The sequence below is a fragment of the Podarcis muralis genome, chromosome 10, assembly GCF_964188315.1.
Source record: "Podarcis muralis chromosome 10, rPodMur119.hap1.1, whole genome shotgun sequence".
Taxonomy (NCBI): domain Eukaryota; kingdom Metazoa; phylum Chordata; class Lepidosauria; order Squamata; family Lacertidae; genus Podarcis; species Podarcis muralis.
Window position 1 is genome coordinate 41,853,965 of NC_135664.1, and position 26,043 is coordinate 41,880,007.

Here is a 26,043-nt window from a genome sequence, read left to right on the forward strand (position 1 = left end):
TTGCATCTCACATGAGGGTTCTGTTCCAGAGGCAGCACACTTATGCAAAATTACACATAGACAAAAGCTACTGACTGGCACGGGGTAGGGGTAGGGAACCCTCATATGCAGGACCTCCCAGTATGTACTTTCTGCTGGCTCCACTGTCCCCATTTAATTAATGATGTTTTTGAATTTTTAAATCAGATTTTAACATTGCGATTTATGTTTTTGAACTGTACATATTTTGTATGGAAGACAAGGTTAAAAAAACTGACAATCAGATCTATAAATTAATAACTATGAATAAGCTACAATGTATGGATTGAAAACTCTTACAAAAGCCTTTGGCTATATACAATTAGGTTTTATGAACTATGAATAAATATTAATAGAATTCTCTGGTGTCTTTGCAGATTTTGCCACTATTCACATTGTATCAATACTTGGTTTCTGAAATTTGTCGCAATGCAGCTAAAAGTATTGAAGGAAGGATTCTCAAGGTAATGTAACAATATAACAGTTAAGCAACACATTCAGTTTTTCAATGATTGCTTAATGTAAATTGGTTACTAAATTATTATCTACTGCTGAATTTATTTCATTGGAGAATAATAATTTATAACTAATTGGAGGAAATGAGCTGTTTTTCGGTGAAATGAAACAACTTTTTATCTTCAAACAGGAAAAAACCCAAATGGTCTTTTCCTTTTTTATGCTACCTGAGTGGTGTGACTTCTTCCCATACGTCTCCAGTAACATAGGAATCCCAAGATCACATGGAAGGGACAGCTTGATGCAGTTAAGGAGCTAGCATCATCTCCTTCTGAGAGCTGGGGACATGCAACGTTGAAAAAGAACTGCATCATCAATAACAAATTTAAGATCCAAACCCTGCAATTCACAAAATGAATTGCAGTACTGGCTCTGTAAACCCACTGGAAGCTATAGCATTTCCCTCACAAAAGCTGATTTGGTTGTGTATAAATCTTTGTATGTAGAGCTGTCACTATTGTGGACATTTAGTGTAATACTAACCTTTTCTTTAAAAAGATCAAAGTACTTACAGATTTAGGATTTTACTCTGATGCCTTCAATGAACTATGCATTCTCAACCGTGGAGAGAAAGTCCCCTGGAAGCTACCTGCAATCTATAAGCTTGTTCCAAGACTCCCGGTAAATTTTAAAAAACTTGATAACATAGCCTAATATGTCAGTAAATACATTCTCCCTTACTCTTAAGGTTCACTGTGAGTTCTTTGCAGGGTCTTTTAGAAAGGACTTGCCAGGATTCCCTTTCTAGGGGAGGGCTTGGTCTCGCTTGCTTTTGATTCTTCCAGCTTTTAAAAATAGTTTCACACCCTGGATGAAAGGGTTATTTAACCTTAACCAGGGATCTGCCATAGTGACAATCAGTTGGAGAGCTAACACAAAAGAAATAATGATTGTGATTGCTAAGCATAGTTGTGAATAGGTGTGTGTCAGTCTGTACTTTTTCTATGGTTTATTACCGTACATCATGTAATGAGTAAAGGTTGGCATAACTTAATATGAAATAGATCCCCATTATGATCTTTCTTGACCCTGATACTAGTCTTATCGCAAGCATGTCCTGAAAGGCATGGAGGAGACATCCTGAACTCCTAATACTTTCTTGTAAAGATCAGCACTTGTAATCTAGTTACCAGTAAACCTCCTGTTAAAGAATGGTTGCCACACAGACAAATAGTAAGACAAATCAGTTTAGTCATTGCTCACTAGGATTATAGTCCTTTAACTTTTAATTAAGCAGAATAAACAAAATGGAAAACAGGAAATCCTAGGAAGAGACAATAGAACAATAGATTTATTGGAATTACAGCAATTGCTCATCTCAAACCCCCCCCCCCTCCATTAGAATGCATTGACTAGAATTAGTACAGAACCCCTAGATTTTCAGTAGTTAGTTAGCTCTCCAATTTACATCGTGGGATGCTGGAACCAATGGGATGGGGAATGTCCTCGTCACGTCCCTGCTCTCCCCTTTTTGTTAGATGTCTAGCTTGTACTTAAAGAAAGTATTTTCTACTTTTCCTTCTGCTTTTCCTTTGCGGTGTTTTTTGTGTTCCCTTTGATTCCTCTGTTGCCTTCATATTTATATATATAGGTCTCTGCAAGTTTTGATTCATCACAACCACTCCTGACAAATACAAATCTACAGGTAAGAAGTTGGTTGTGTATCTGATTCATTCACCGGACTGAGACTCAACTTGAATTGGTGCACATTCAGTTTTTTCCTTTGTTCCTTCAGCAGATAATATGGAAAGGAAAATACGTTCTAACACAAGATGTAGTGATTGCCACCAACTTGGATGGTGTATTTATTTATTCAATTTCTGTGCCACTCTTTGTCCCAGTCAGGATGAAGCACCATTACAAAACACTTCAAAATATCATGAAGACAATAAATCTAAAGCACAACTGTTATAAATATTGAAGTCTAACACTGGGGAATGAATACGTTTAACTGAAGTCTAAAGGCCAGCAATAAAGGGGGTCTAGGCAAATTCATGGAGCGCAAGGTAGTATAGCTTCTAGTCGTGATGGCTATATTGCCTCTAGTATCAATTGACATACTTCTAAATCAGTGTTTCCCAACCTTTTTTGGGCAAAGGCACACTTGTTTGATGAAAAAAATCTTGAGGCACACCACCATTACAGCCCTGTGACGTCAGCGCGCAGCGTCACGCCGGGAGGGAAGGGCGCCGGGGCGCTGCTGCTGCTGCTGCCGCCGCCGCTCCCGGCAGGCATGGGCCCAGCTGAGGCGGCGGCGGCTGTTGTGGTGGTGGCGGCGATAGCGGGCGGAGGAGGGGGCGGCGGCGGGTGGAGCAGGAGGGCGGCCGAGGCCGGTGAGGGAGTAGGGTTGCCCGGGGCTTGAGGAGCCGTCGCCGGGAGTTGCTGCTGCTGTTGTTGCTGCTGCTGCCCGGACATGCCGGCCTCCTCCTCGTCCGCTGTCTCGCGCTCCTCCCTTTTGCGCGCGCTGCCCCGCCGCCGCCCCATTGGCCAGCTGATCCTGTGTTATTTCCTGTGTGTGTGTGTGAGGGGAGAATGGAGAGAGAAACCTCGGCACCACCACCGCGGAGCCGCCCCCGGCTCGACGCGGATCCTCGCCGCCGCCGCCCCGCCTCTCGCCGCCCGACTCGCCCGCCTCCCTCCCACGGCACACCAGGCAACGCCTCGCGGCACACTAGTGTGCCGCGGAACACCGGTTGGGAAACACTGTTCTAAATAACAGTTGCTGGAGATCATGATTGGGAGAGTGGTGCTGTGCTTGTGGGTTTCCCAAAGACATAGTGAACAAAGAACACTGTCTTAGATAGACCTGATCCTGCAGAGCTTTTATGCTCTAAATCTGCAATCCTAGCTCCTCCACTTACCTGGGAGTAAGCCCCATTGAATTCAGTGGGACTTAACCTTTGAGTAGACATGGTTAGGATTGCAGCCTAAGCTATTGAAGACAACTTATTTAGCCCAGGGAGTTGGATATATCCTGGCCAAGCTGTCTGGGAGTGAACCCTCCTTGGAATGGCATCACCACTCTCACATACCTGTGCACCTTGAATCTTTCCAGTGCTAAATGAGAGGGCATCCTAGAATCATATACAATGTAGCAGAATGGCACAGTCAAGCTGGATTTGAAATCTGAGAAGAGGTGCTGCCTTCTTTCTGGGCATCTTTACACTCAGGCTACCTGCCAGTCTACTGCTACCTTGGTTGGTTAAGAGGATACTTCAGAGATTTCTGTATTGCTACACAAAACGCTAGAGAGTACTGTCATTTTGTGTAGGTCATGAGTGCAACTTTTCATGCTGCTATCACTATGAGGTTCTGCATTTGATTCAGTGGGTAACGTGCATCACCACAGAGGCTTCTGGGTTTGCATCTTTCTCCTTGTACACCGCAATGTTGCACCACATGTTGCAAGTTGCACCACATGTTGCAAGTTTCCACTGACAACTTCTGAATTGGAAGGCATACCACACCAGATTACAGTTAGGGGGTTGATTATAAGATTGTTGCAGTTTAAGAATCCTCAGTATAATTCAAGAGGGAGATACCAAGTTTAGAATTTGTCAAGTGACTGGCTAAATGTCACTTTAATATTGTGGACGTTCAGTTTGTCACTAGTGCGTAGTTATGTCCCTACAGGTGAGTTACATAATTAACAATGTTGATATCTGTATAGTACATTATAGTAGCACTACTCGCACTTCAACACCTGGGAGTCACCATAATGTAGTTTGGTTCAGTAGTAGTTGCAGTTTTGATTTGATTTTTTGTATGACTTTGTTAGGTTTAAATTTTGCTTCTGAGTAAGGTTGCCATGAAATTAAGTTTTAGAAAAAATGAAGCATGTCCGTATATTTTTATGGAATTTCCTTTTTATTTCAAAGGCATTAGAAGATGTATTTAACAGGCCTGTACATTCAGCCTGGGCTGAAGAATGTGAACCAAGAATCATGGATAACTTAATGTTGGTCAAAATGCATCTTATTATTTGCCTCTCTACAACATTAAACTGTGTTCCTGAAAAAGTGACAAGAACAGTGTATTGTATGGACAGTGAAATCTTAAGAAAGGCAGGCAGAAACACTGATGCTTTCCAGAAAGGTACGGGCAAATAACAACGCGTGCACTCTCTCTCTCTGAATTTTATTTTCACTCATTTAAGGTTTATAAAGCTTATAATGTCTGTGTAATGATTTTATTACCTTGCTTAGTATAATATTTCTTCTTACTAGAAAATACTTTGTTTAAAAAGTGCATGTACTGTTAAAGTCTATAAAAGGACCTAAATGTGCTTATCTTTGGCTGGTCATAATTTTTACCATTTTAAAGTTTTTATAATTAAAGTTTCAACTTTATTTGAATTCTTCTACATGTTATCTCCTGTAATGCTGGCAGAATGTACGGGCTTTAAGCCCATACCTATAGGAATTAAGAAAAAACACCTCTAAGAGTGGTCTACTGCCTTTCTACCCAACACAACCCAGAACAAAGAGGAAAAGCAGTTTCCCTCCAGTTCTTCTGTCTTCTGCATCAGAATCCATCAGAAGTGTTCAGCTCCACTTAAAATAACCTGGGCCAGCTTATCAAGTGTTGTGATTTCTGATTCTTCCATGAAGAAGGGTGAACTGTGTGACTCTGATCACCCTTAAAACGAATAACCTTTTAGATGACATCTCCTGTCTCTGCTAGGAAGAACAATGACTAAATTCACAAAAAAATATAGGCTTGGATCCATTTACCTCAGGGTCATAAATCTCCAGAGGTTATATTAACAAGTTCTTTGCAATACCAAAGGGAGTAGCCTCCCACCTTCCAGGGAATTGGACAAAACATATTTTAATGCTTCAGAACAAGTATCAGACACTCAACAGAGTGAAATCCATTTGATAGTATTTCTGCTTCACAAATAAATGTGGGATGTGGGTGGGGAACTCATTTTAGATTTGAAAGGCCTAAAATAATCCATCGGATTTCAGTCCTCTTCTCCCTATTTTTTTGAAAGAAACCAACTGTCAACCAGCAAATTACATGGCACTAATAATAGCCCATACATTCTAGAGTTGCACAGGAGATAACACAAAAAGAACAACTCACAGGTGAGCACCCGGCTGCTTTCTGTGCTACTTTGTTCTGTTTAATTGCCTCAAATTTGACAGTGTATTTTATTCTTTGCAAAGGTTTTGTGCCTGGACCCGAAAAGCGAGACAGAAGTTTTATGATTTTGGAACTTGAAAAAAACAAAGATATCTTAAATATGGCTGTGCTAAAGGTAACAGTGTTGTTTTAAATGTGAACATATATATCCATAATTGCACTGCTCAGGAGCAAATTTACACATACTTTGGCCAGTGCTCCAGTTTCTCAGTTGGTGGGCATGGCAGAGGATTTCTGTCCATGTTACATGGACTGGTATTGGGTGGTGCTTCCCTTGGGAGGGGTGCTGGGTGTTGGGTCTGGCTTCTCCTGCAGCTTTGGAGCTGCCTGGTAAGTCAGTTGCCTGCTAGTCACGTCTTGGCACCCCTAAATGTGGGCTAGTTCTGAGGTAAGGGTATATGTTAGAGCTTTAGGCAGAGAGGTGTTGGCCCTTTGCAAGAAATTCAAGCCATGTCTTCAAAGATAGAATTGGGAACACACTCTTAAGTGTGCTCCTGATTTTTTTGCAGCCGAATGTTGGCACTTTGAGAATTAGGTTCCTTTTTCTGTCACTCTGTAGTGTGGCAGGAAAAGGTGCCAAATTAAAAAAAACAAACTAACAATGAGTTTGGGCTGCAGAGAAAGAATCAGGAACACACTTAGCAACACCACTCACCCTCTGGTCGAATTCAGTTCCTCACCTCTGCTATAGCCCCTCAGCTGGCAGATCTTCAGTATACTCTGAATTAATGTAGATCAAGGCTGAAATATATTTTTATTTCATTCCACTTCTTCAAGACAAAGTCCCATATAAAACCACAACCAAAACTGGCTCCCAGGCAATGGACTGGGAGCTGGTGACTAGAACTTAATATCTGATGATAGATCTCATGCATTTTTGTGATATGTATTCAATTATAACCTACTAAAGATAAAATACAAAGTAAGAAATAATTATTTACACCCTGTCTGTCAGCATTGGCTACTGTGGCCTACAAATGTGTGCAAAGTATAGGACAATTGTGTTTAAAGAATCAAATGTATAACTAGTCAGTACAACTGTTAATAATATTCAAGCATTTTAATGAATGTCTAGGATTCAAATATATATCCTAAATGTTGTATCAGAAGCATTCCAAAATTGTGGATTCCAATGTAGAGTAGGCAGTAAGATTTTTCATGAACTTCTTATTAGTTCTTTGTAAACTGTTCAGTAATGGTGATCTATTATTTTAGGGGATTTTATTGGCAGAAGCTGAAGAAAGGATTAATTCAGTTCTCGAAATCATACAAAATAAATATGGCACATTGCTTTATGAGTGTTCAGCTTCAGAATTGGAGACTGTCATTGAAGCTAAGCTTCAGCTTGCAGCTATTGCTCAGCAAAGACTTCAAACAGCATTCAGGTAAAAAAAATAATCCAGTTTTCAGCAGCACATTTGTTATTTCCACTTCTTTCAAAAAAAATTCTAGTGGAAAAACAGTGCCATTATGTTAACATTTATTTTTTTTTAAAGAAAAGCTGACTTTATCCAAAATGGGACAGTGGTCTGGAAATGCTTGCTTTCAAGAAAAGTTGAGACCATTGGCCCACACACATACTTTGCTGGTTATAATCTGTGCTGATAAGTGGGCAGTTTGGTATCCATGTGCCTCGCTAATGGCTGGGTGGAGAAGGGGTGGATTCAGGAGGTAACAAGATGCTGCCACACAGTCACATTGAGTTAAAGCATTACTGACCTAGGTGTTGGTACCGTCATGGTCCAGGAGCCAGGAGACATCTCCAGAATACGTTCCAGTCATGACAAAAAAGCACACTATATGACTATGCCCTAGAACAGTTGGTCATGGAACTGACCTGAGGGGCAATGATCCTGCACTTAATCTATAGTAGCACTCAGGATCTGGTGATGATGAACCAATTGTTGATGTACTGATTGTGAACAGTGACCAAAATGCTATCAAATTCAACTTTAAAAATTTATTTTATTAAATTTCTCTCAGGCTTCCCCCTAAAGAACCCAGGGTGGCAAACAACAAAGCAGCAAAATGTTAGCTATTTCTGTTAAAAACTCCTGTGGTTTATACTATGTTTCCCCATGAATACAAACTAAATTGATGGCAGCTGATGTGGGTACCAGAACTATTGCTTTAAAATAAGAAATACTTAAACTTCTTAAATGTTTAATGATATGCTTGCTTATCACAGTGCTGCTTTGGCCTTTTCTGCAATAAAACTTCTTCAAGATGCAACAATTTTCAAGAAATCACTTGATTCAATTAAAAAACCAGAGAGAAAAATAGAGGTATGTGTCAAAATATCTTGACAAGTTTATGATGATAAGGCACACAGAGCTAAAAAAATAAAAGTGCCTTAAAGTTATAGCCAACTCTGGAAAGCATATGTGATCCTTTTAGATTAATACATGTCTATTGTGTATTGTAACCCATTTAACTAGAAGCAGAACAATTGTTTTCATAAATAACTCAATATATGTACTAGATTACTTTACATTTTTCTGTACATTAATGATAAATTATTCTACAACAGAAGAATTGAGCAATGCACCCAGTTAGTTTATTTTTCCCATGTCTTTTAGATAAATGGTGATATAATTTATGTTGAAGATTCCAATCTGCTTCACAATGTAACAGCACGAAAACATATGAATATACATATATGGCTGAGATGTCGTTTGGCATTAGTGACTGCGATGACAGCACAGGCACGAGGCATTGAAACTATGAAAGGTAGTATTTGACCTTAAAACTACTGTTACCGTATTTTTCGCACCATAGGACGCACTTTTTCCCTCCTAAAAAGCAAGGGAAAATGTGTGTGCGTCCTATGGAGCGAATGCAGGCTTTCGCTCTCCAGACTTCAGGAAGCTATCCGCTAGCCACGGCTAGCGGAGCGCCGCGCTAATCCCGAAGCTTGGGGCGCGCAGAGCTCAGCGCGCCCCAAGCTTCTGGGTGCCGGCAAGGTCTCGCTAGCCCTGGGAGAGCCCCGCGACGTTGCGTGGCTCTCCCAGGGCTAGCGAAGCGCCGCGCTAATCCCGAAGCTTGGGGCTTCGGGATTAGCGCTCCGCTAGCCGTGTCTAGGCTGCGGATAGCAGCCTGCTTCCCGGAGCGCCCGGAGCGCCCGGCGCCCTGAAAGCAGAGCTCCAGGCGCTTCGGGAACACATCCGCAGCGTGGGGAGGCTTGCAGGAGTTCCCCACAGGGCTCCCCACGCTGCGGATAGCAGCCTGCTGCCTGGCGGGTGGGGCGCCCTGAAGCAGAGCGCCCCTCGCGCCAGGCATACATCTGCAGAGTGGGGAGGCTTGCAGGAGTTCCCCACAGGGCTCCCCACGCTGCGGATAGCAGCCTGCTGCCTGGCGGGTGGGGCGCCCTGAAGCAGAGCGCCCCTCGCGCCAGGCAGACATCGGCCAGCCCCACAAGCTTGGGGGACAGCAGGGAGGCGCAGCGCCACTATCCCGCTGTTCCTCGACCTGGTTCGGTTTCCCTGGCCTGCTTTTGGGGGGGGGGGAAATAAAGGGGAAAATTTTTTCCTTTATTTCCCCCCCAAAAAACTAGGTGCGTCCTATGGTCCGGTGCGTCCAATCGTGCGAAAAATACGGTAATTTGTTGGGGTGTTGGGTGTATGCTCTGTGGAAACTCAGTCAAGTGGTTCAGCTAACCACAGAAAAGAGAATCTCGTCACAAATTCTTCACTCGAATCTACAGTTCCACCAGATAGCCTTCAACAATTTCTGCAATCTCCTACCGCAACCCACTTAGCATGCTGTAACCTGAGCCCTTTTATACACAGTTACTTGCCAAATCTGCCCAGTAACACAGATAAGAGAGTCACAGGATGCCTGCAGCTGCATTCTGCGGGATGAATTGTCTGCTGACTCATGGAGAATTAACTGCATTCCTGAACATAATTCACCAAGATGTTTTGTCCTACTCACCCTAACACTTTTACTGTGATTATTGCATCGTTCAAAAAGGCTTTTCCTACTTAGGTAGCACTCAACTCCAGCTGCATCTTGCAAGCACTGTATATAAAGCTGCATTACTAAAAACAGATGTGGCCTTCCTTTTAGTACATTCATGGTTAGGAAATCAGGCAGCACTACATCTGCACTAAATCACTATAGTGAAGGCAATCCAATACTCACAGGATCTTGATCATGTTTGTCAATATCTTTGAGTAAAAAAACAATAGATGCTAATATGCATGCTTGAAATGTTATATTATTAACATATTAAATGTTCCATTATCATTTGTCAGTATTACAATAATTGAAAATTGTATGTGCTGCTGTTTGGGAAAATAATGTGTGTACTGATGGAGGTGCATTTCTGCTTATTTGAGAAAATGAATTGAAGGAGTGCTCAAGTCTGATTGGTGAGGTACAAATGGAAGCGGAGGAATTCAATGATGTTGAGACACTTGCTGAAATTACAATGCAAGCTGTTATGCTTGGCCTGCAAGAAGGAAAACCAGTGGCTGACATTAAGTGTTGTTTACAGGTTTGGACTCAAAACTGATTTATGAACTCTTTCCCAGTAAAATTGGTGTAAAAAGCATTAATTCTGACACAATTCATTGATTTATTTTAGCTAAGTGTCTTAATATAAAGTGTGGTGTCCAACTAATTGTTATTCAGAATAGACCCATTGAAAGTAATAAACATGACTAAGTGAGATCCATAGAATTTTTTATTTTATTTTTTGCATTTTTCCATTCCATGCATTTGTTTCCTTTGCTGTGTCATTCTAGTTTTTCTTATCACCTCTTTTAAACATCTAGTACAACATCTAATAGGGACACGGGTGGCGCTGTGGGTTAAACCACAGAGCCCAGGACTTGCCGATCAGAAGGTTGGTGGTTCGAATCCCTGCAACAGGGTGAGCTCCCATTGCTCGGTCCCTGCTCCTGCCAACCTAGCAGTTTGAAAGCACGTCAAAGTGCAAGTAGATAAATAGGTACCACTCCGGCGGGAAGGTAAACGACGTTTCCATGCGCTGCTCTGGTTTGCCAGAAGCGGCTTAGTCATGCTGGCCACATGACCCGGAAGCTGTACGCCGGCTCCCTCGGCCAATAAAGCGAGATGAGCGCTGCAACCCGAGTCGGTCACGACTGGACCTAATGGTCAGGGGTCCCTTTACCTTTTACAACATCTAATAGAATAGTAGGTACCTATTACAACCATAGAGCATCTCTAGTCACGTCCCATCATATGAAGACTTCCCAGCTTGTCTTTCCTTGACATCCTAGATTTTCATTTAATTTTTCTGCATCTGCTTGGTTTGTGTTTCCTCCACCTTTTGAGAAACATTTGAGAAACACTCCGCTAGACTGTAACTGCACATGAATGTATTCTGTTATGTTTTTATAGAATGTAATCAGGTTACTTGAAGAAAAGACTCTGATTTCTCCACCAGCTTCTTTAACACTAGTGCAGAGTATGCTTCTGCTGACTGACATAATGAAAACACAAGCAGGGGAGGATTCAGATAATCACACGTCTAAAACTGATCAAATGGATGTATTAATTATGGCACACACAATTGTTGTCCAACAGGTGAGTGCATTCTCATGATTTAATGCTAGTTTAAATTTGTCAACATTTTTGGATCCCAGCTGTTCCCTTCAGAATGCAGGCTTGCAGTCATTGCTCATCAGCTGATAGGCAGTGAGTTCAAGCCTGTTGGATTGGCTGTGTCACTGAGCTTCCAGTGGGAAAGCAGGCATGAAGTCACTATCAACTGACGGGTGGTGACATCAAGCTTGCTGATCAGCAACACTTCAAAGCACCAGCCAGGACTCTTTGCAAGCCCTGTGAGGTCCCAACAATCTTCATTTCACATCATTGTCCAGTTTGTCGCATAGGATTCTCCACCCTGACTTAAATCTGTATTCCTTTACTAGCTTGCAATGAACTGTCATAGACTGACTGGATGCCGTAGAGTAGTGGGGGGCGCCAGCTGTGGAATCCCCAAGGGCAGAAGACTCAGAGCCAGGGGACTGGTGGTGGGATGGCAATGAATGGTCAGAGGGGGAAGAGGGAGCAGACTGGGAGGAGGAGGTGGCAGAAGCTGAAGAGGTAACAGGGTTTAGTGAGCAGGAAGAGTCTGTGGCAGAGAGCAGTCTAGAATCAGAGGCAGAAGTGGGGGCTGGAGAGGAGGGGGGGCCAGAAGGCAGAGATGAGGCAGGCTGCTGAAGACGCCGGGGGTCTCCAGCTCCCCTCCCACCTGGTCTCCCAGAACCAGAAGAAGTATGAAGAGGGTGGAGCAAAGAAAGGCAAGATGATGAAGTCTCAGATTGCTTGGGAAGAACATGTTGGAGGAGGAGACTTAGGGAACTGTGGGAAGGTGGAGACCTTCAGTCCTCACAACTGCCTCTTTGGGGCACGATCTACTGGGGAGAGTTGCTGTGTTCACTAGGCCTGGCCTCCTTTAGCTGTCTTTTTCTTTGAATAAAGAGTTAATTTCTCTGATGCTATGTGAGTTACTGCTGACCTGCTCCCGACACCCATTCCTGACATGAATGGAGCATTTGTTCCAGCAGCACAATCCTTAATAACTCTGAAATCTCTGAATTCAAAAGACCTAATAGCAGTGACAATTGCAGGGATCTGTTTGTATAAGAGTAATCGGATTAGCAAATTTTCATTACTAAATCACACTTTTCAACAGTTATATATTTTGGGACAATTACTTGAAAAACCTACAGCTGATCCTACACTGATAACTCTACTGGAGCCTTTGAAAAACATATACCTGCCACATATCAGATTACTGGCAAAAGTCAAACTGAGAATTGGTAAGGAAATTTAAGTGTCCTACAAAACATTTTATTATTTATAAAGCACATCTGATATCCAGGTACTACAATATATTTCAGTTATGTTAATTACAACTTTAAATACATAAATATTTTTTGCTGGAATCTGTAATGGAAAGATACTAAAAATAGAAATTGTAAAGCAACAGTTTAAACTATAGTTATTGTTGGCTATACTCAAATAATGAGACTAGGTTAGGAATATATACAGTTCTGTTTTTGTTGGCTGTCACAGTTTAGTCTAGGACAGGCTTCCTCAACCTTGGCCCTCCAGATGTTTTTGGCCTACAACTCCCACGATCCCTAGCTAGCAGGCCCAGTGGTCAGGGATCATGGGAATTGTAGTCTCAAAACATCTGGAAGGCCGAGGTTGAGGAAGCCTGGTCTAGGATGTCTAGGATTACTGCTCTTCAAATGAGAAATTGTAGTAAGGTTTATTGGTTTGTTGTCATCTAAATATTTGCACTTACTATAACTTGCCTTTTTCAGCTGCCTTGCATATGCTCACATATAGAACTATAAATATATCTGCAGTCAATTGAGTGCTAATGTGAGATATCTCAAAATATTGAGATATATAGTGACATTCACAGCATGTTTAATTTTTGTTGTCAGCTACTCGGACATAATTTTTTGGCTCTTAGTTTTTTAAAAAAGAAAAGGGAATGTCTTTTATTTTTCACAATATTTGATTTTTGTTCTTCATTGGGTAACACTTTCTTGCAAGTATTTCTTGATTTCTGTTTCTTGATTTCTAGCACATACATTGACTCTAGAATTATCTTGCATGTCTAAACCACAATCTGAGTTCCAGTGGGTAAAAGCCCTCCGGCATACAGAAACAGCACTGGACCTATGTGCTGCTTCAGTGAGACGAGAGTTTGATCTGGAAGCAGAACTTCTTTTTCGGAAAGGTAATATGCAGCTCATATCCCCACAGTATTCCTATACCTGTGTTGTGTACATTGTACATAGGGGCCTCAGAGGGCATTATATTGTGCTTTTTTTAAAGAAAAAAAAACAGGCCCCCCTGATATCTTCATATGCCGCCTGGTTGCAAAACATTGCTATTGAGCATTTTCTGCATTAGCTTGTCAAACTAATTTGTGTGTCTCTTTTTTTCTATTTAGGGAAGATAGAACGACAAATTGATTGTATGGGTGTTAATAAATCAACAGTAGCTGTTGAGAGTTTGCTGGATGCCATAAAGTTAAGTCTTGGTAGTTACCAAAATTTTGGGTAAGCAGCTGTTCAAATTCTTTTACCTGTGTGTTTTGAATTGGTGTTTTTATTTTCCTTTTCTAGTAAAATAAAGGCTAACAGATATCCTGCCCCCCTTACTTAGAAGCCAGGCCTCTTATTTATTTTACAAAATTTATATACCACTTGATTGTAGGAAAACCCCCTCAAAGTGGTTTCAGTACTTACCCCCAAGTAAGGATGCCTAGGACAGATGCCCTTTTTCTACAGTACAACTTGTAAATTGTGTTCTTATCCACCAGCTCTGATGCACATCTGGAGCCCTTATGTGCGTGGCTGAGCTGTGGTCTCAGAGAGGCATTTTTTTAAAAAAATTGTTGGTTAATGATCTGAATGTCTGGGTTTCCCACCAAACACACAGACAATTTCCCAACATAGCATGGGTACATCTTAAAGTGCTCAGCATGCTATGTGCAAATCCTAAGGAAGGTTTATTCAGGAACTAAATGGAATGCAAGGTTTCTTGGATGTAAGGGTGTTTTCACACAGAGGCTTAAAGTGGATTTCACGCATCACAGGTGTGCATGTTTGTTTGTTTGTGTCATCCATGTGCCACTGTCCTCATCCAGGAGGCAGTCCTCACTTGCCCTCCATTTAATTTGGATTTTCTTAATCCACTGATAATGCAGTAAAGGGGGAAAAAATCCAATTTAAGATTGCATTTAGTGTTGTGTGGATACATTGAAGTGCATTGTCTGGGTGCTTCCCCTGCATTGTGGTGACATGCAAAATGTAATGCCCCAGCTTCTATTTGCTTGTTGCCAGAGCACAACCTAGCCACTTTGTTTCTATAATGATTTGTGTAAAGTTATGTTACAAGCTTCGTGGGCTTGTTTGTTTGCTTTGCAGATTGATTAGAAAATCATACATGGAGGTAGCATTGCTATATTTTTATTTAATTACAAACAAGGAGGAATCTCCAACTTCTGGTTCACTGAAGGGAAGAACATTTAAACCAAGGGTATGTACCATTTGTCTTCGACTAAAGGCATGTGCATACAGTAGCTTTAGATCACAAAAAAATGCCTGAACATGGCCACTGACAGTGCTCTAACCATATCAAAGTAAGTCTTATTGAATTTAATGAGGCTTGTTCCCAGGTAAGTGGGGATAGATCAAGATTTTTCTTTTGCATGAATTTGTCAAACATTTATTCCCAATGAACTATGACAGCTATGTTGACCCCTGCAATCTCTTGTTTGTCTTGTGGAGTTTAGCAATCAGATCTATTGAATCACTACATCCAAACCCCAATGAAGTGCTTGTGTAGTTATACTAGTCCTTTATTATAACAACTGTTTCCTTATTATGTGTAAAATTGTGGTAAAAAGCAGTCTCAAAAACAATGAAAGACTGTTTAAATTCCTGAACGCTGAAGGACCTCTCCTGTTTTGGACCCCCAGTAATTTCCCATGAATTAAGCAACTAAGTCAAATGTTTCAGCTTTGATTCTCTGTAGCTATGCACAAAATTTAGAAGTGTTGTAGTTTTATCATATTATATATGGGAACCATTTACTCTACCTGCTTGTCTTTTTTTTAATGCACAAATTTTAAGGGGCCAAGTGTATTAGAGGAAATGCCAGGAGGTGTAGCTTTTCATGCAAACAGAAATTCCCTCTTCTTCACAATTACTAATGATGCAGAGTTCTGTCCTCTTTTCATGTGGCTGCTGTACCAAGTTTATACCTCCAAAACAAGCCATCAGAATAGCTATTTCGGTCAAGATAGAGAGACTGCAGTTTAAGATTTTATATCCACTTGCCTGGGAGTAATTCCCATTGCACTCATTGGGGGTTTACTTTGGAGTCAACATGCATAGGATAGCACCATAAAGAAATAAGAATTATTTTTTCTTCATGACGTTCCAGAAGTTTTTACAGTATATTGTGTTGTTTAAAAATGCTTTCCCATAATATATTGATTCCCCCCCCCCCAAAAAAAAACTAAATTTGAACTTGTGTTAAATTTAGGCTGTCAGCAGACATCGTGTTAGTTCGGAAGAAATTACAGCCCTGGAAATGTACAGGGTGCAGGCCTGGATTGCAATACGAGCTGCTGCACAGGTTTGGGGCTTATTTTTATAATCTTACTTATAGTTCTTTAATAATTATTAATTTGACCTACAGAGGAAAAAACCAAACATTCTACAGTTTACATTATAGGAAGGAAGAACGATAGGGTGATGATGGCAACACTTAACAATTTTCAGTATAATCCTCTGTTCTTTCAATATTAGTCAATATCTTTTGTATTTTTGGGAAATGGCAAAAACTTGAGCAAGAGCAACAATTAATTTCAGTAATATGACCATTAATGCTGGTTTCAAATTGTAATTATAAATGAGTGATTTTTAAGTATCCCATGACTCCCTGGGAGGGAGGATAAATGTGACCGAGTTCAGTTTAAAGGTGGATCTCCTTAACTCATAGTGATTCCCCCAAATTTGCACTTTTCTGAATTTTGAAATGCAGTTCTCCAGCCAAGCAGTGAGTAGAAAAACGCACATACTAAGGTAAAGTGCATATAAAAATCAATTTATTCATGAAAATAACAGGGAACCTAGAAGCAGTTATTTCCCATACCTAGAATGTCATAAGACTCTGGCGGTAATGGAAATGGTCGTTAGCAGATTAATACACTGTATGGGCCTAGACTGAGAGGTTTTATTCTTGTGCAAATGCACCTAGGAGGTTAAAGGCAGTAAAGGAGGAACAAAATCACCCTACTGTTGCATTGCTTGCTTTTGGTTAAGTGCCTTATATGTATGCACATCTGTCTATCATGTAGTTTGGCACCTGTGCAATGTAGGTAGATAGGTCTGATTCGAAATTGCTTGTATAATAATTAAATTATCAGCGACAGTGATACAGCATAAGTCAAAATAACACAGAACATTTCTACAGCCATTTATATTATATATATATATATATTGTGTATTTATTTTTACTGCTAATTTTCTGATTTACAGTTTTAAAGCTACTACATATTACAATGAGTTAAATCTGATCAAATACATCTTGATTCTAGGTCAGTGAAGCTATTCTGACTTCACAGCAATTAATTGGAAAGAAGCCTGTTAAATTGTATCACATGAGACAGAGAGCTCAAGAAAACATGCCGGAATTTGCTCTGCTGGACCTCAGTTCTTCCTACAAGGACTTTTTGTCTGGTATTTGTCTGTTAGCCTTGTGTTGTTCGACAGAATGTATGTTACTGAGTGACTGAAAAAAGCCATACGAAGATGGCAAATTTGGCATGTGTATTTTTAAAATATCTACTTTCATATATACCACCTGCACAAAAAGGGATCACCATGCTCCATAAGACATTAAGTACGAGTTATCATACAATGACCGCTCCCCGCTTAAAACGGGGGGCGCCCTTTGCGTGGACGCGTGCAGCCCCTAGATCTGGAGCGGCTCCAACAGCATAGGCTTGGCCTTGCCTTCCCTCAGGTGGGATACCTGGAGGTCTCCGCCTACCTCAGTCATTTGCCCAATCCCACCTGGGGGATGCCAAATTAGCAGAACTGTTTTTCTCTCTCCCTGTAGATGAGCACACAGGCATCACACCAGGCTGCTGCAAAATGTCTATCCAACTTGCCCCCTCCGTTGAATCGGGGACCAAGCAGAGGAGGCAGGCTAGATAGTAATATGGGAGACAATGTCCCAGAACGGGTTTGTTTCCTGTGTGCATGCTATGTGGTAACATGGTACTGTTAAGCCAAGCGATAGTCAATAAGCTGACCACCCGTATCTCAGGTTGTGAGGTATAGAGTACTATGTGGCAGTGAAGTGTCAAGGTGTGTAATGTGTAAACCAGTGCCTAGCTAAAGATAGTATGCACCAGCTACTGCTGAGTGCTTTTGAGCCTCTTTTGGCACAGCATCCTGTGCCCTAATCTGTGATTGATCAATTCATAAATTAGCACCTTTTAGCTCTATTTCTGGTTTCAGCTGCAGTTAGGAGGAGGAATAAAACAATTGCAGTATAGGGGTTGAAATGAACACACAGCTGAGCAGAGTTTGACACAGAGAGAGCATGATCAAACAAGTGTCTGTTCCAAGACATGTGCAGAGTGGATTAAAGTAATCAGCTGAAACATAGATTACCAAATTGCTTATTACAAGGGAAAGCAAAAAGTTCTCAGGGTCATTAGCCAATGGAAGAAAATAAATTAGGGGTTTCACCACGTTTTGATGCATTCCTACAGGTAATAAACTGGCCCATACAAATCCCTCTTTGGTTTAGGAGTGCTATCACACTGTAGTAATTAATGGATCATCAAACTTCAGAAAGTTTGATCTAAAGTACAATGGGTTGATAATATAAATAAAACAAAGCAAATGAGAAATTTTCCAATTTTCAACTGGTTTAAAATATGGGATTGTTATAAAAGGCTACTAAGACCAAATATTTCACCACTTAAAATTGGTATTTGACTTTGAAATAGATATTGATCATGGTGTTAAAATGTGACAGGAAACCAGATCCCCCCCCATATATTATTGTGTTGAAGTACTTAGAGGATTCTTTGTTCCATGCACCCTGATTGCACTGTTATTAATTAAGTCATAATCAACAGTAAACCCACAATAACTAGAAATGTCTTGATGGGGCTCCATTGTCTTACAGTTGGTTTCAATTTATTTTATGCTAAACTGTGCACAATGTGGAATTTAAAAAACAGCAACTAATTGATGTCAGGTTTTTTGTGTGTATTATTGAGAGCTGGAATTGTGAAACATGTATTTTGCTTTCCAGAAGGATATGATGTTTGCTACAAAGTTCCTGTGATGACTTTGCCACATGAAGATAAAGCAGAAAGTGATGGAGCTGAAAGCGCTCCTCTTGAAGACGTTCAGTGCAAATTGAAGATACCCTGGGTCCATGTAATTCGCTACAATACTTACTTAACCAGACACTTGAACTTGAGCCCCATGCTTGGTAGGAAGTATCTCTTTTTAGAAAGACTATTGTCTTAGTGTGCTGTGCAACTGTTTCTCTGGAATTATTTCCGTATTGCTTTTATCATAGTATTTTTTAAAAAATTATATTTTATTGAAAATTTTCAATGGAATAATAAAGTGAAAGAAAAAGACACTTACAATACAATGCAATATGTAGCTATATAAGTAATGCTATTATTCCAATGAGTATACAATTGCTTTTACCTTAGTATTGACTGTCACCCTACATCTGTGTCTTGAATATTATTCAGTATAATGGTGGGAGGGGCATCTTGGTCTACCCCTGATGTAGACACTACTGAACTAGGTGGACCAATGGTCTCAATCAGGGTAAGGCAGCTTCTTATGTTCCTATAAGAAAAAGTAGGCCTGGTCCCACCCCAAACGTGAATATTCTTAAAATGCCTGGAGTGTGGAACAGTTCCCTGATTAAAGGTCCCAGAAAGCCTGGTGCCTAGCCTGCCGGTAACCATATTAATTTCGTAATAGGTCTATATGACAAACTTGTTCACTGGAGTTAGTACGAACTAGTGATATCTGAAATGTCCTGGTTCAGAAAACAATGAATAGTAGTAGCGGTGGTGGTTTCTGCATATAATAGTATGGATTTTTGAGACATACAGAAACGAACAATGGCTTGCTTGTTTGACATCATTTGGTCCACAGCTTAAGAAAGAAAATGATGCAGAGTGGAGAAATGATTATTGCAGAGAGATAAAAATGATACTATGAATAATAAGATCATGATTCGTTTGTTTAGTGTTTATAATGTGTGTGTATTATGAATTGGAGTAGAAATAGTCATGAATTATCTTCTCGTCACAGCTGTTCCAAAAGCAGGTGCAGGCCTATTTGCTAAAGAAGATGTGCTGTTCACTTCAGTGTTTGACACAACAGTTACCCTGCGCTTAGCAGAATTGCATTCATTCTTAAAAATCTATCTGCTTATATATTCTGGCTGCTGCCTTCAAGAACCTCCGAAACAGCTGTATGGTTTTGAAAAACCTTGCTACAGTATGACCGTGCTTGGAAAGGTAATTTGTTAATAGTACTTAAAATGTATTTTTAAGCATTTACTTTCTGTATTTATGGCCCCTTCCTACGAAATATTAAAGGCGTCTTACAATCAAAATAATACAGAATAATAAAAACCATGAGTGATTACCAACATTAGTGATACTCAGAACAGGCCCATTCATTTACCTGCCATGAGGAAAGCTCTTCAGAAATCAGACATATTGTGGAATTTTTGCTTGGCGTCTTCTGAGTAAACAAATGTGTATGGTTTTTCAAATAAGTTTTATATTGGGGGCGGGACTTGAACAAAGATAAACTCATGCTTAATTATTATAATTTTAGTCACTCTCAGGAGCGCTGTTACCAAAAAGACAAACATCATGGAAATTACCTGCCAGCCTTGCTTGTAGCTCTGAGATGGACATTCATTCAGACAACAAGGCAACCAGTACTCCCATCAGGGAACTCTGTGTGCAGTGGTACCTTCCATCTTTGGAAAGGTCATTGAAAGAAGGGGAAACTATGGTAAGATTACAGAATTGGTGCTCTCTTTGAACATAAAGCATGAACTCCTTACATGGAGTAAAGTAAAGAGTAAAGTAAGGCTGTGGGTTGTGCCTGATGCTGCCTTCCTTTCTAATTAAATCAAACACTGATTAATTTAGCAAAGCCATCTGCTGGGTGGAGAATTAGGTACCAATTCTACAAATACATTTTCTTTAGTTTTTAGCTTACAAACATATAGTATGTCCATCTATGGACTAATTTAAATGGCATTTCTACAAGGATAATAAACATCTAATCAATTTCTATTTCTATTATATATCTTTCCTTCCTTTGTGTAGGTTTTGTTTGTCTATGCTTATAATACAAAAGCAGTCAAAATTACCAACATCAAGTCTTTCAATTCAGCCAATGTGTATTGTGGTTATTTGTGGATCCCACTGAACAGGTAACTTAATGTATTAATTTTGCTGCATGTTATATTGTATGCGAAAGAACATGTTTTTGTGCATGCTCTGGGTAGTTTGTGTTAAAATATTGCCTTCCACTTATTCTCCTCCAAAACCTTCCCCTTCCTCTTTTATTCTCCTTTTGAGAAGTTCAGTGAGCAAGAGGCCCAGTCCATGCCTTCTGGATTGTTTGTCACCATCTCTCTCTCTCCCTCCCTCCCCATTTCTGTCAACCAGTGCCATACAAAAACACTGCTATAATTATGCATAAAGGGAAGCAAAGAAAACCATCTTAGTAAAGAATTTATTTTTATTACCCAAGGAAGTATATTTTACTTTGTATGTATACAGTACAGTGGTACTTCGGGTTACAGACGCTTCAGGTTTCAGACTCTGCTAACCCAGAAATAGTACCTCGGGTTAAGAACTTTGCTTCAGGATGAGAACAGAAATCATGTGGCGGTGGCAGCGGGAGGCCCCATTAGCTAAAGTGGTACCTCAGGTTAAGAACAGTTTCAGGTTAAGAATGGACCTCCAGAACGAATTAAGTTCTTAACCTGAGGTACCACTGTATTGATAGTGCAATTGTATTGTGTTAACATTTTTTTCTTTTTTTTTAGTGTTATTGCTGTACGTGAAAAGCTGTCTGATCTTAAGCTACAAATTGAAATGTTAATGCAAACTGTGAAGACTTCTCAATTAGAAAGTGAAACAGAGACACATTCAAGTTCAGCGAAAACTGTGGCAAAGGTGCCACTTGATGAAAAAACCAGGGTATATAAAAATTGATAATTCAGGAAGCACTCCTACAACAATCAATGAGTGTGGCATTTATTTGTATTTTGTGATGCTGTGAAGTTATGAAGAGTAACTGCACATGGCAATTGCAATAACTTCCATTCACTACAAGGCAGAATTAACCTTTCCTACCATACATTTTAACCACCTTCCATTTGCTTCTTCCTTTTCTGTAGGGGAATTGCTAAAACATATAATACAGGCAATATGCTACGTTTCCAAATTCCCCCATACTTGGGAGTAACCCTGATGCGAGCACTATGTTTTAAGAGACCATTATGACTAAACAACAACAACAATTCTTTCTGACAAAGGCAGCTAAACTAATGATTGTTAGAAAGCAACGTAGTTGCTGAAAACTACTTCAAAAGAGGTTGCTCCTAAGATGCTTGCCCTATTCAGAGTAAAATTACATGTCACATTAAAGGCATGCCTGCCTCACATGCTTTGGATTACCCATATTTTTTCTTTATAAAAAGCATCTGTCTGCTCCCTGATCTGGATAAGAACTGTGATGTGGGGAGGGGACATTCTGACTGTCTTCCAGAGGGCATTCCACATCCTTTGGGATGGTGCCTCCTACTGGAACTTCTACTCATTTTCTTATCCGATGGATCCTTATTTCATTAGAAGCCTTTGGTGATATACTTTGGACACATCCACACCAAATATTTTAAGCACATGGCTTCCCCCAGCGAATCCTGGGTACTGTAGTAGTTAAGGATGCTGGGAATTGTAGCTCTGTGGGTGCTTTGAAAAGCCAAGCATACAGTGCCTACCAGATCACTCCTGTCTGCATGCTTGTTGTGTTGAAATGGTAAAAGAACACTTAAAAGGTTAGTGAGGCAGAATTTACCTTTACAGAATGCTAATCCTCTAGACATTATTGGGATAGCACCTCCCACTGGAACTCATAGGCAGAGCCAAACAATCTGCCATTGTCAGATCAGTTCCTGGTGCAACTAGACTTCTCCACGACCCTTTCCCTCCGCAGGAGCTTATGGGAAATGGTTTTTCCTTTTTTTGTCAGCCATAATTCTTAGACTTTTTGTTAGCAAAACCATATTCAGTTTTGTTTTAAAAAAACACAAGAGAGACAAGTCTAGAAATTTGTGATCTGTTTGCGATAACATCAGTGGAGTGAAGTGTTGCCAGTACAGTTGCTGCATGATGAATGCCAAGGAAAAAGTAGACATTTATTTTCAAAGTAGGAGACATTTATCATGTGACACTTTTTCTTCAATATCTATTTTAATAAATGATTAATGATGCATGTGGTGGCATTTTACCTGATGGATATTGTGACAGCACAGACAACAAGTCACTGCTTTCATTATTGAAAAGCTGTTTTTTGAGTAGCTTGGATAACAAATATTTCAACCAATCATATAGTGTAGGTGGTCTAAATGGCAGATAGCACTGCTTTTAAAGGACCGTTTTGATTTTTTATGGAGTGTCACACATATTTTCACCCATAACTAAATAATCCTAGTACTGTATCTGAATAGGATGCACTAAGACTTTGGCTGGTGATTTGACGCTGAAGCAGTGTAACCATAGGCTCTTCAGACTGTGTTCCAGTCAACTATGTCCATGCAAATATTTGGGACTGAGTTGCCAGATTATATGTACAATCCTTTAAATATAAGTTGATGATTCCATAGCAACATTTGGATTTCACAGTCTAACTTGCATTTTGCCATAATTTGGATCTGGCCAGTGACTCATGTAGTCCAACATCCTGGTCTTACAATACCTATTGTATGCCCATAGGAATCCCGCAAGCAGGGCCTGAGCACAACAGCACTATTGGGCCTTTACCTAATTAAACCCTCTGTGGCCTTTTAAACTGTTTCTGTGGGGTTACTGTTTGGGAGAGCAACTATACCATGCTCCCTGGCATGAATTGATGGCAGTGGAGCATGAGGTTTGCAGTTTGCCTGCCAGTTCAGTTTGGGAAGCAGAGAATAATCACAGACTTTTGCTCTTCAGCTGAAAATGAATTTACTCAGCATGGTGAGGAGCACCATTTATAGCCAAAGATGGGCCCTGCCAGGCCTCTCCTGGTTTGTTCCTGTTATTCTGCTTGAAAAGAAGAAAGTTTGCTTCCCCGTCTAGGTTTTTCTTCTGCTCCTGTTGAATACTTAAAATGTCCTTGAGGTTTTTTTCAACTATTCAACAGGACAACAGATAAACCCAGTGGTTTTCAACATTAGCATTGCATGATGGTGACTGTGTTTTGTACATAACTACAGTATATAAAAAATAAGAATCTACCAAATATAATAGATTAAATGCATACAATATAATAATATTTATATTCCCCCACTTTGCTACAATTAGGAAATGGTCAAACAGTGTTTCTCTGAAATAAGAGCCTTGTTGTCTGTTGACCCGCATGAGCCACCACCACTCACAGAGGTATGTTGTTCGGATTTCTTTTAAAAAACTTTTTTTCCAAATGCAAACATCTTCCACATAATGTTTTCCACTGGTATCAGTTTTTATGAATACATATGGTCACATTCAAATTCAGTTTGCTTCTGCCTTTGTTCGGTGCAGCCAGATCACCATTTGCTCCCATTCTTTGCTCTCTCCTCAGGTCTTTTTATATAGTTACATTGTCTTGTCCCTTCTTACCTTGTCCCCCCCCCCCCTTGTTACTTGCTGCCTCTGCTCTGTTGGTCCATGAGCCCTTTCTCATTTCTTTCTCTCTTCATCTTTTCCTGCTAAAATTCAGAGCCTTCCCTAGGTGGGAAGTAGATAGCCGGGAAAGACTTGGTGGCAAGCTTTTATCACTTTTGTTTTCTGCACTGGGGTGGGAGATTGCAGGGAAGCCCTTTCTCTACTGCTAAGGCACATGCTGCCTCAGATTGCTTCACTTTTTCTTCCTCTTGAACAGCTACCACCCTTGGCCATTTTTTATCCCTCCGGCTCACCTGAGAGTCAGTGTATTGCATCACACTTTGCATGTACGTGGCACAATGCTCTCAATGGTGGATTTCATGCCTCCTTCAGCCTCCTTTGTGCCTTTTCACCCCACTGGCCACAAAGCCTCATCTAAATGGCACCATTTGGACTCCACAATGGAGGAGAGCCTCCAGTAAAAACCGCAAGTCCCCGCAACAGCACGACTTATCCAAAGAGACTAGAAGGGCTCAATATATGAGAGAAACTACTGCCTCAGACCCCAATCAGGATAGGGGCCCCATTGGACATGTATGGTCGGAGCATAGAGCAGGCACAAGTCCTTAATGGCTTCTCAGCATGCCTCAGGTCACACTATTAGTCCCTCTCAGTGCTTTTTTTTCTTGAAAAATGGTACTCACCATGAAGTTGTTACAGTAAGTGCCACACTTTTTAATAACAGCAAAAAGAGATGCTGGTACTATGTACCCTTGAGTACCCCCTGGAAAAAATGCACTTGTCTCCTCTCATTCCTCAGAATGAATTAAATTCATTGTGACTTGTTCTAACTGAAGTTTATATAGGATTTCTGCTTAATTCTATTAAGATTTTTTGTTTTTTCCATGTTTGTGCTTTCTCTTTTGCAGATCCCATTTGACATCACTTTACCATCAATAAAGAATTTAAGGAAATTATTTGAGCCAGCTAATGGGTGTGTGATAATTGCTGGAAATGTTTTCAACTGGATAGTGTCTTTGCTCGCTTGAGTAAACATTGGGGAGTAACTTTGTTATTCATTCAACCTATGCAGAGTTGACAGTTTATAGAGTAATATGCTGTCATACTGAAGCCAGTTGTAAATTCCCTATTCCATGAGACAAAGAATTGGTCTCTATTCTTCTCTGGAATCGATAAAATATTTGAGGCTGTTGTAATAAACATACATTTGGTGTTGTTCTTTTTGACTTCTAAGTAGTAGTTTTCTATGTTCAGATTTAATTTACTATGTAAACTTTTTGGTTTAAAATATTTTAAACTTTATACTCCACAAACTGATTTCTGTTTCATTTTTGTTGTTCTAATAGAAAATTAAGATTTTTTTTTTTGCTTCTGTATTTTTCCAGGCTTTATATCCTCTCCATAGTTGGAACAGTTAGTATTTCTTCTCTTAAAGCTACCTAGTAAGTTAAATGTAGGTTTTTACATTCGTCTTAACTGCTTAGAAGTGATATTATTGAACCAGAAATGATTTTCTTACTTGAGCTTCTGGGATTTGAAGACATTTTTCCAGTGAATGTCTGCCTTTCAGTAGAGGTTGTTGCTTTTCAAATTTTGCAGGCTTCCATGCTGAACAGCAGTTGGTTGTTATTCATGAATGTTCGGGCACTACTGATATAATGCAAGCTTTTTATTGTGCTATGTCCGAGCTGTGCTCTGGCTATTGGGGTTTGGTCCAGGTGTATCTATCAACTCCCCTCCCCCTTGTAATTCAGTAATACATCCAACTATCAATTAAAGTCTAAACTAACCAACATGCTAGTCCTAAATGCTTTACTTGCTTTCAAATACCCGTGGTTCCATTGTATTGCTAATGTTTAAAAATACTGAATACAAAGATATTAAAAATTATTTAAAAATCA

The 26,043-nt window shown here is 40.2% G+C and overlaps 1 protein-coding gene across 6 annotated transcripts in view; it reads left to right on the forward strand.

The window, feature by feature from the left end:
* The window catches only part of CFAP54 (cilia and flagella associated protein 54), a 101,304-nt gene extending 75,261 nt beyond the window's left edge, over positions 1–26,043 (forward strand). For all 6 annotated transcript variants that reach the window (XM_077934824.1, XM_077934826.1, XM_077934825.1 and 3 more), the window contains 23 exons: positions 396–482; positions 1,033–1,155; positions 2,126–2,179; positions 4,413–4,629; positions 5,706–5,797; positions 6,898–7,067; positions 7,871–7,967; positions 8,262–8,412; positions 10,023–10,180; positions 11,050–11,235; positions 12,350–12,476; positions 13,256–13,411; positions 13,628–13,736; positions 14,607–14,718; positions 15,730–15,822; positions 16,787–16,928; positions 18,523–18,705; positions 19,554–19,762; positions 20,088–20,270; positions 20,591–20,697; positions 21,319–21,472; positions 23,840–23,917; positions 25,051–26,043. In XM_077934824.1, coding sequence (XP_077790950.1) covers positions 396–482; positions 1,033–1,155; positions 2,126–2,179; positions 4,413–4,629; positions 5,706–5,797; positions 6,898–7,067; positions 7,871–7,967; positions 8,262–8,412; positions 10,023–10,180; positions 11,050–11,235; positions 12,350–12,476; positions 13,256–13,411; positions 13,628–13,736; positions 14,607–14,718; positions 15,730–15,822; positions 16,787–16,928; positions 18,523–18,705; positions 19,554–19,762; positions 20,088–20,270; positions 20,591–20,697; positions 21,319–21,472; positions 23,840–23,917; positions 25,051–25,170 — 3,108 coding nt within the window. In that variant the 3' untranslated portion in view covers positions 25,171–26,043. The remainder of the gene's footprint in view (positions 1–395; positions 483–1,032; positions 1,156–2,125; positions 2,180–4,412; positions 4,630–5,705; positions 5,798–6,897; positions 7,068–7,870; positions 7,968–8,261; positions 8,413–10,022; positions 10,181–11,049; positions 11,236–12,349; positions 12,477–13,255; positions 13,412–13,627; positions 13,737–14,606; positions 14,719–15,729; positions 15,823–16,786; positions 16,929–18,522; positions 18,706–19,553; positions 19,763–20,087; positions 20,271–20,590; positions 20,698–21,318; positions 21,473–23,839; positions 23,918–25,050) is intronic.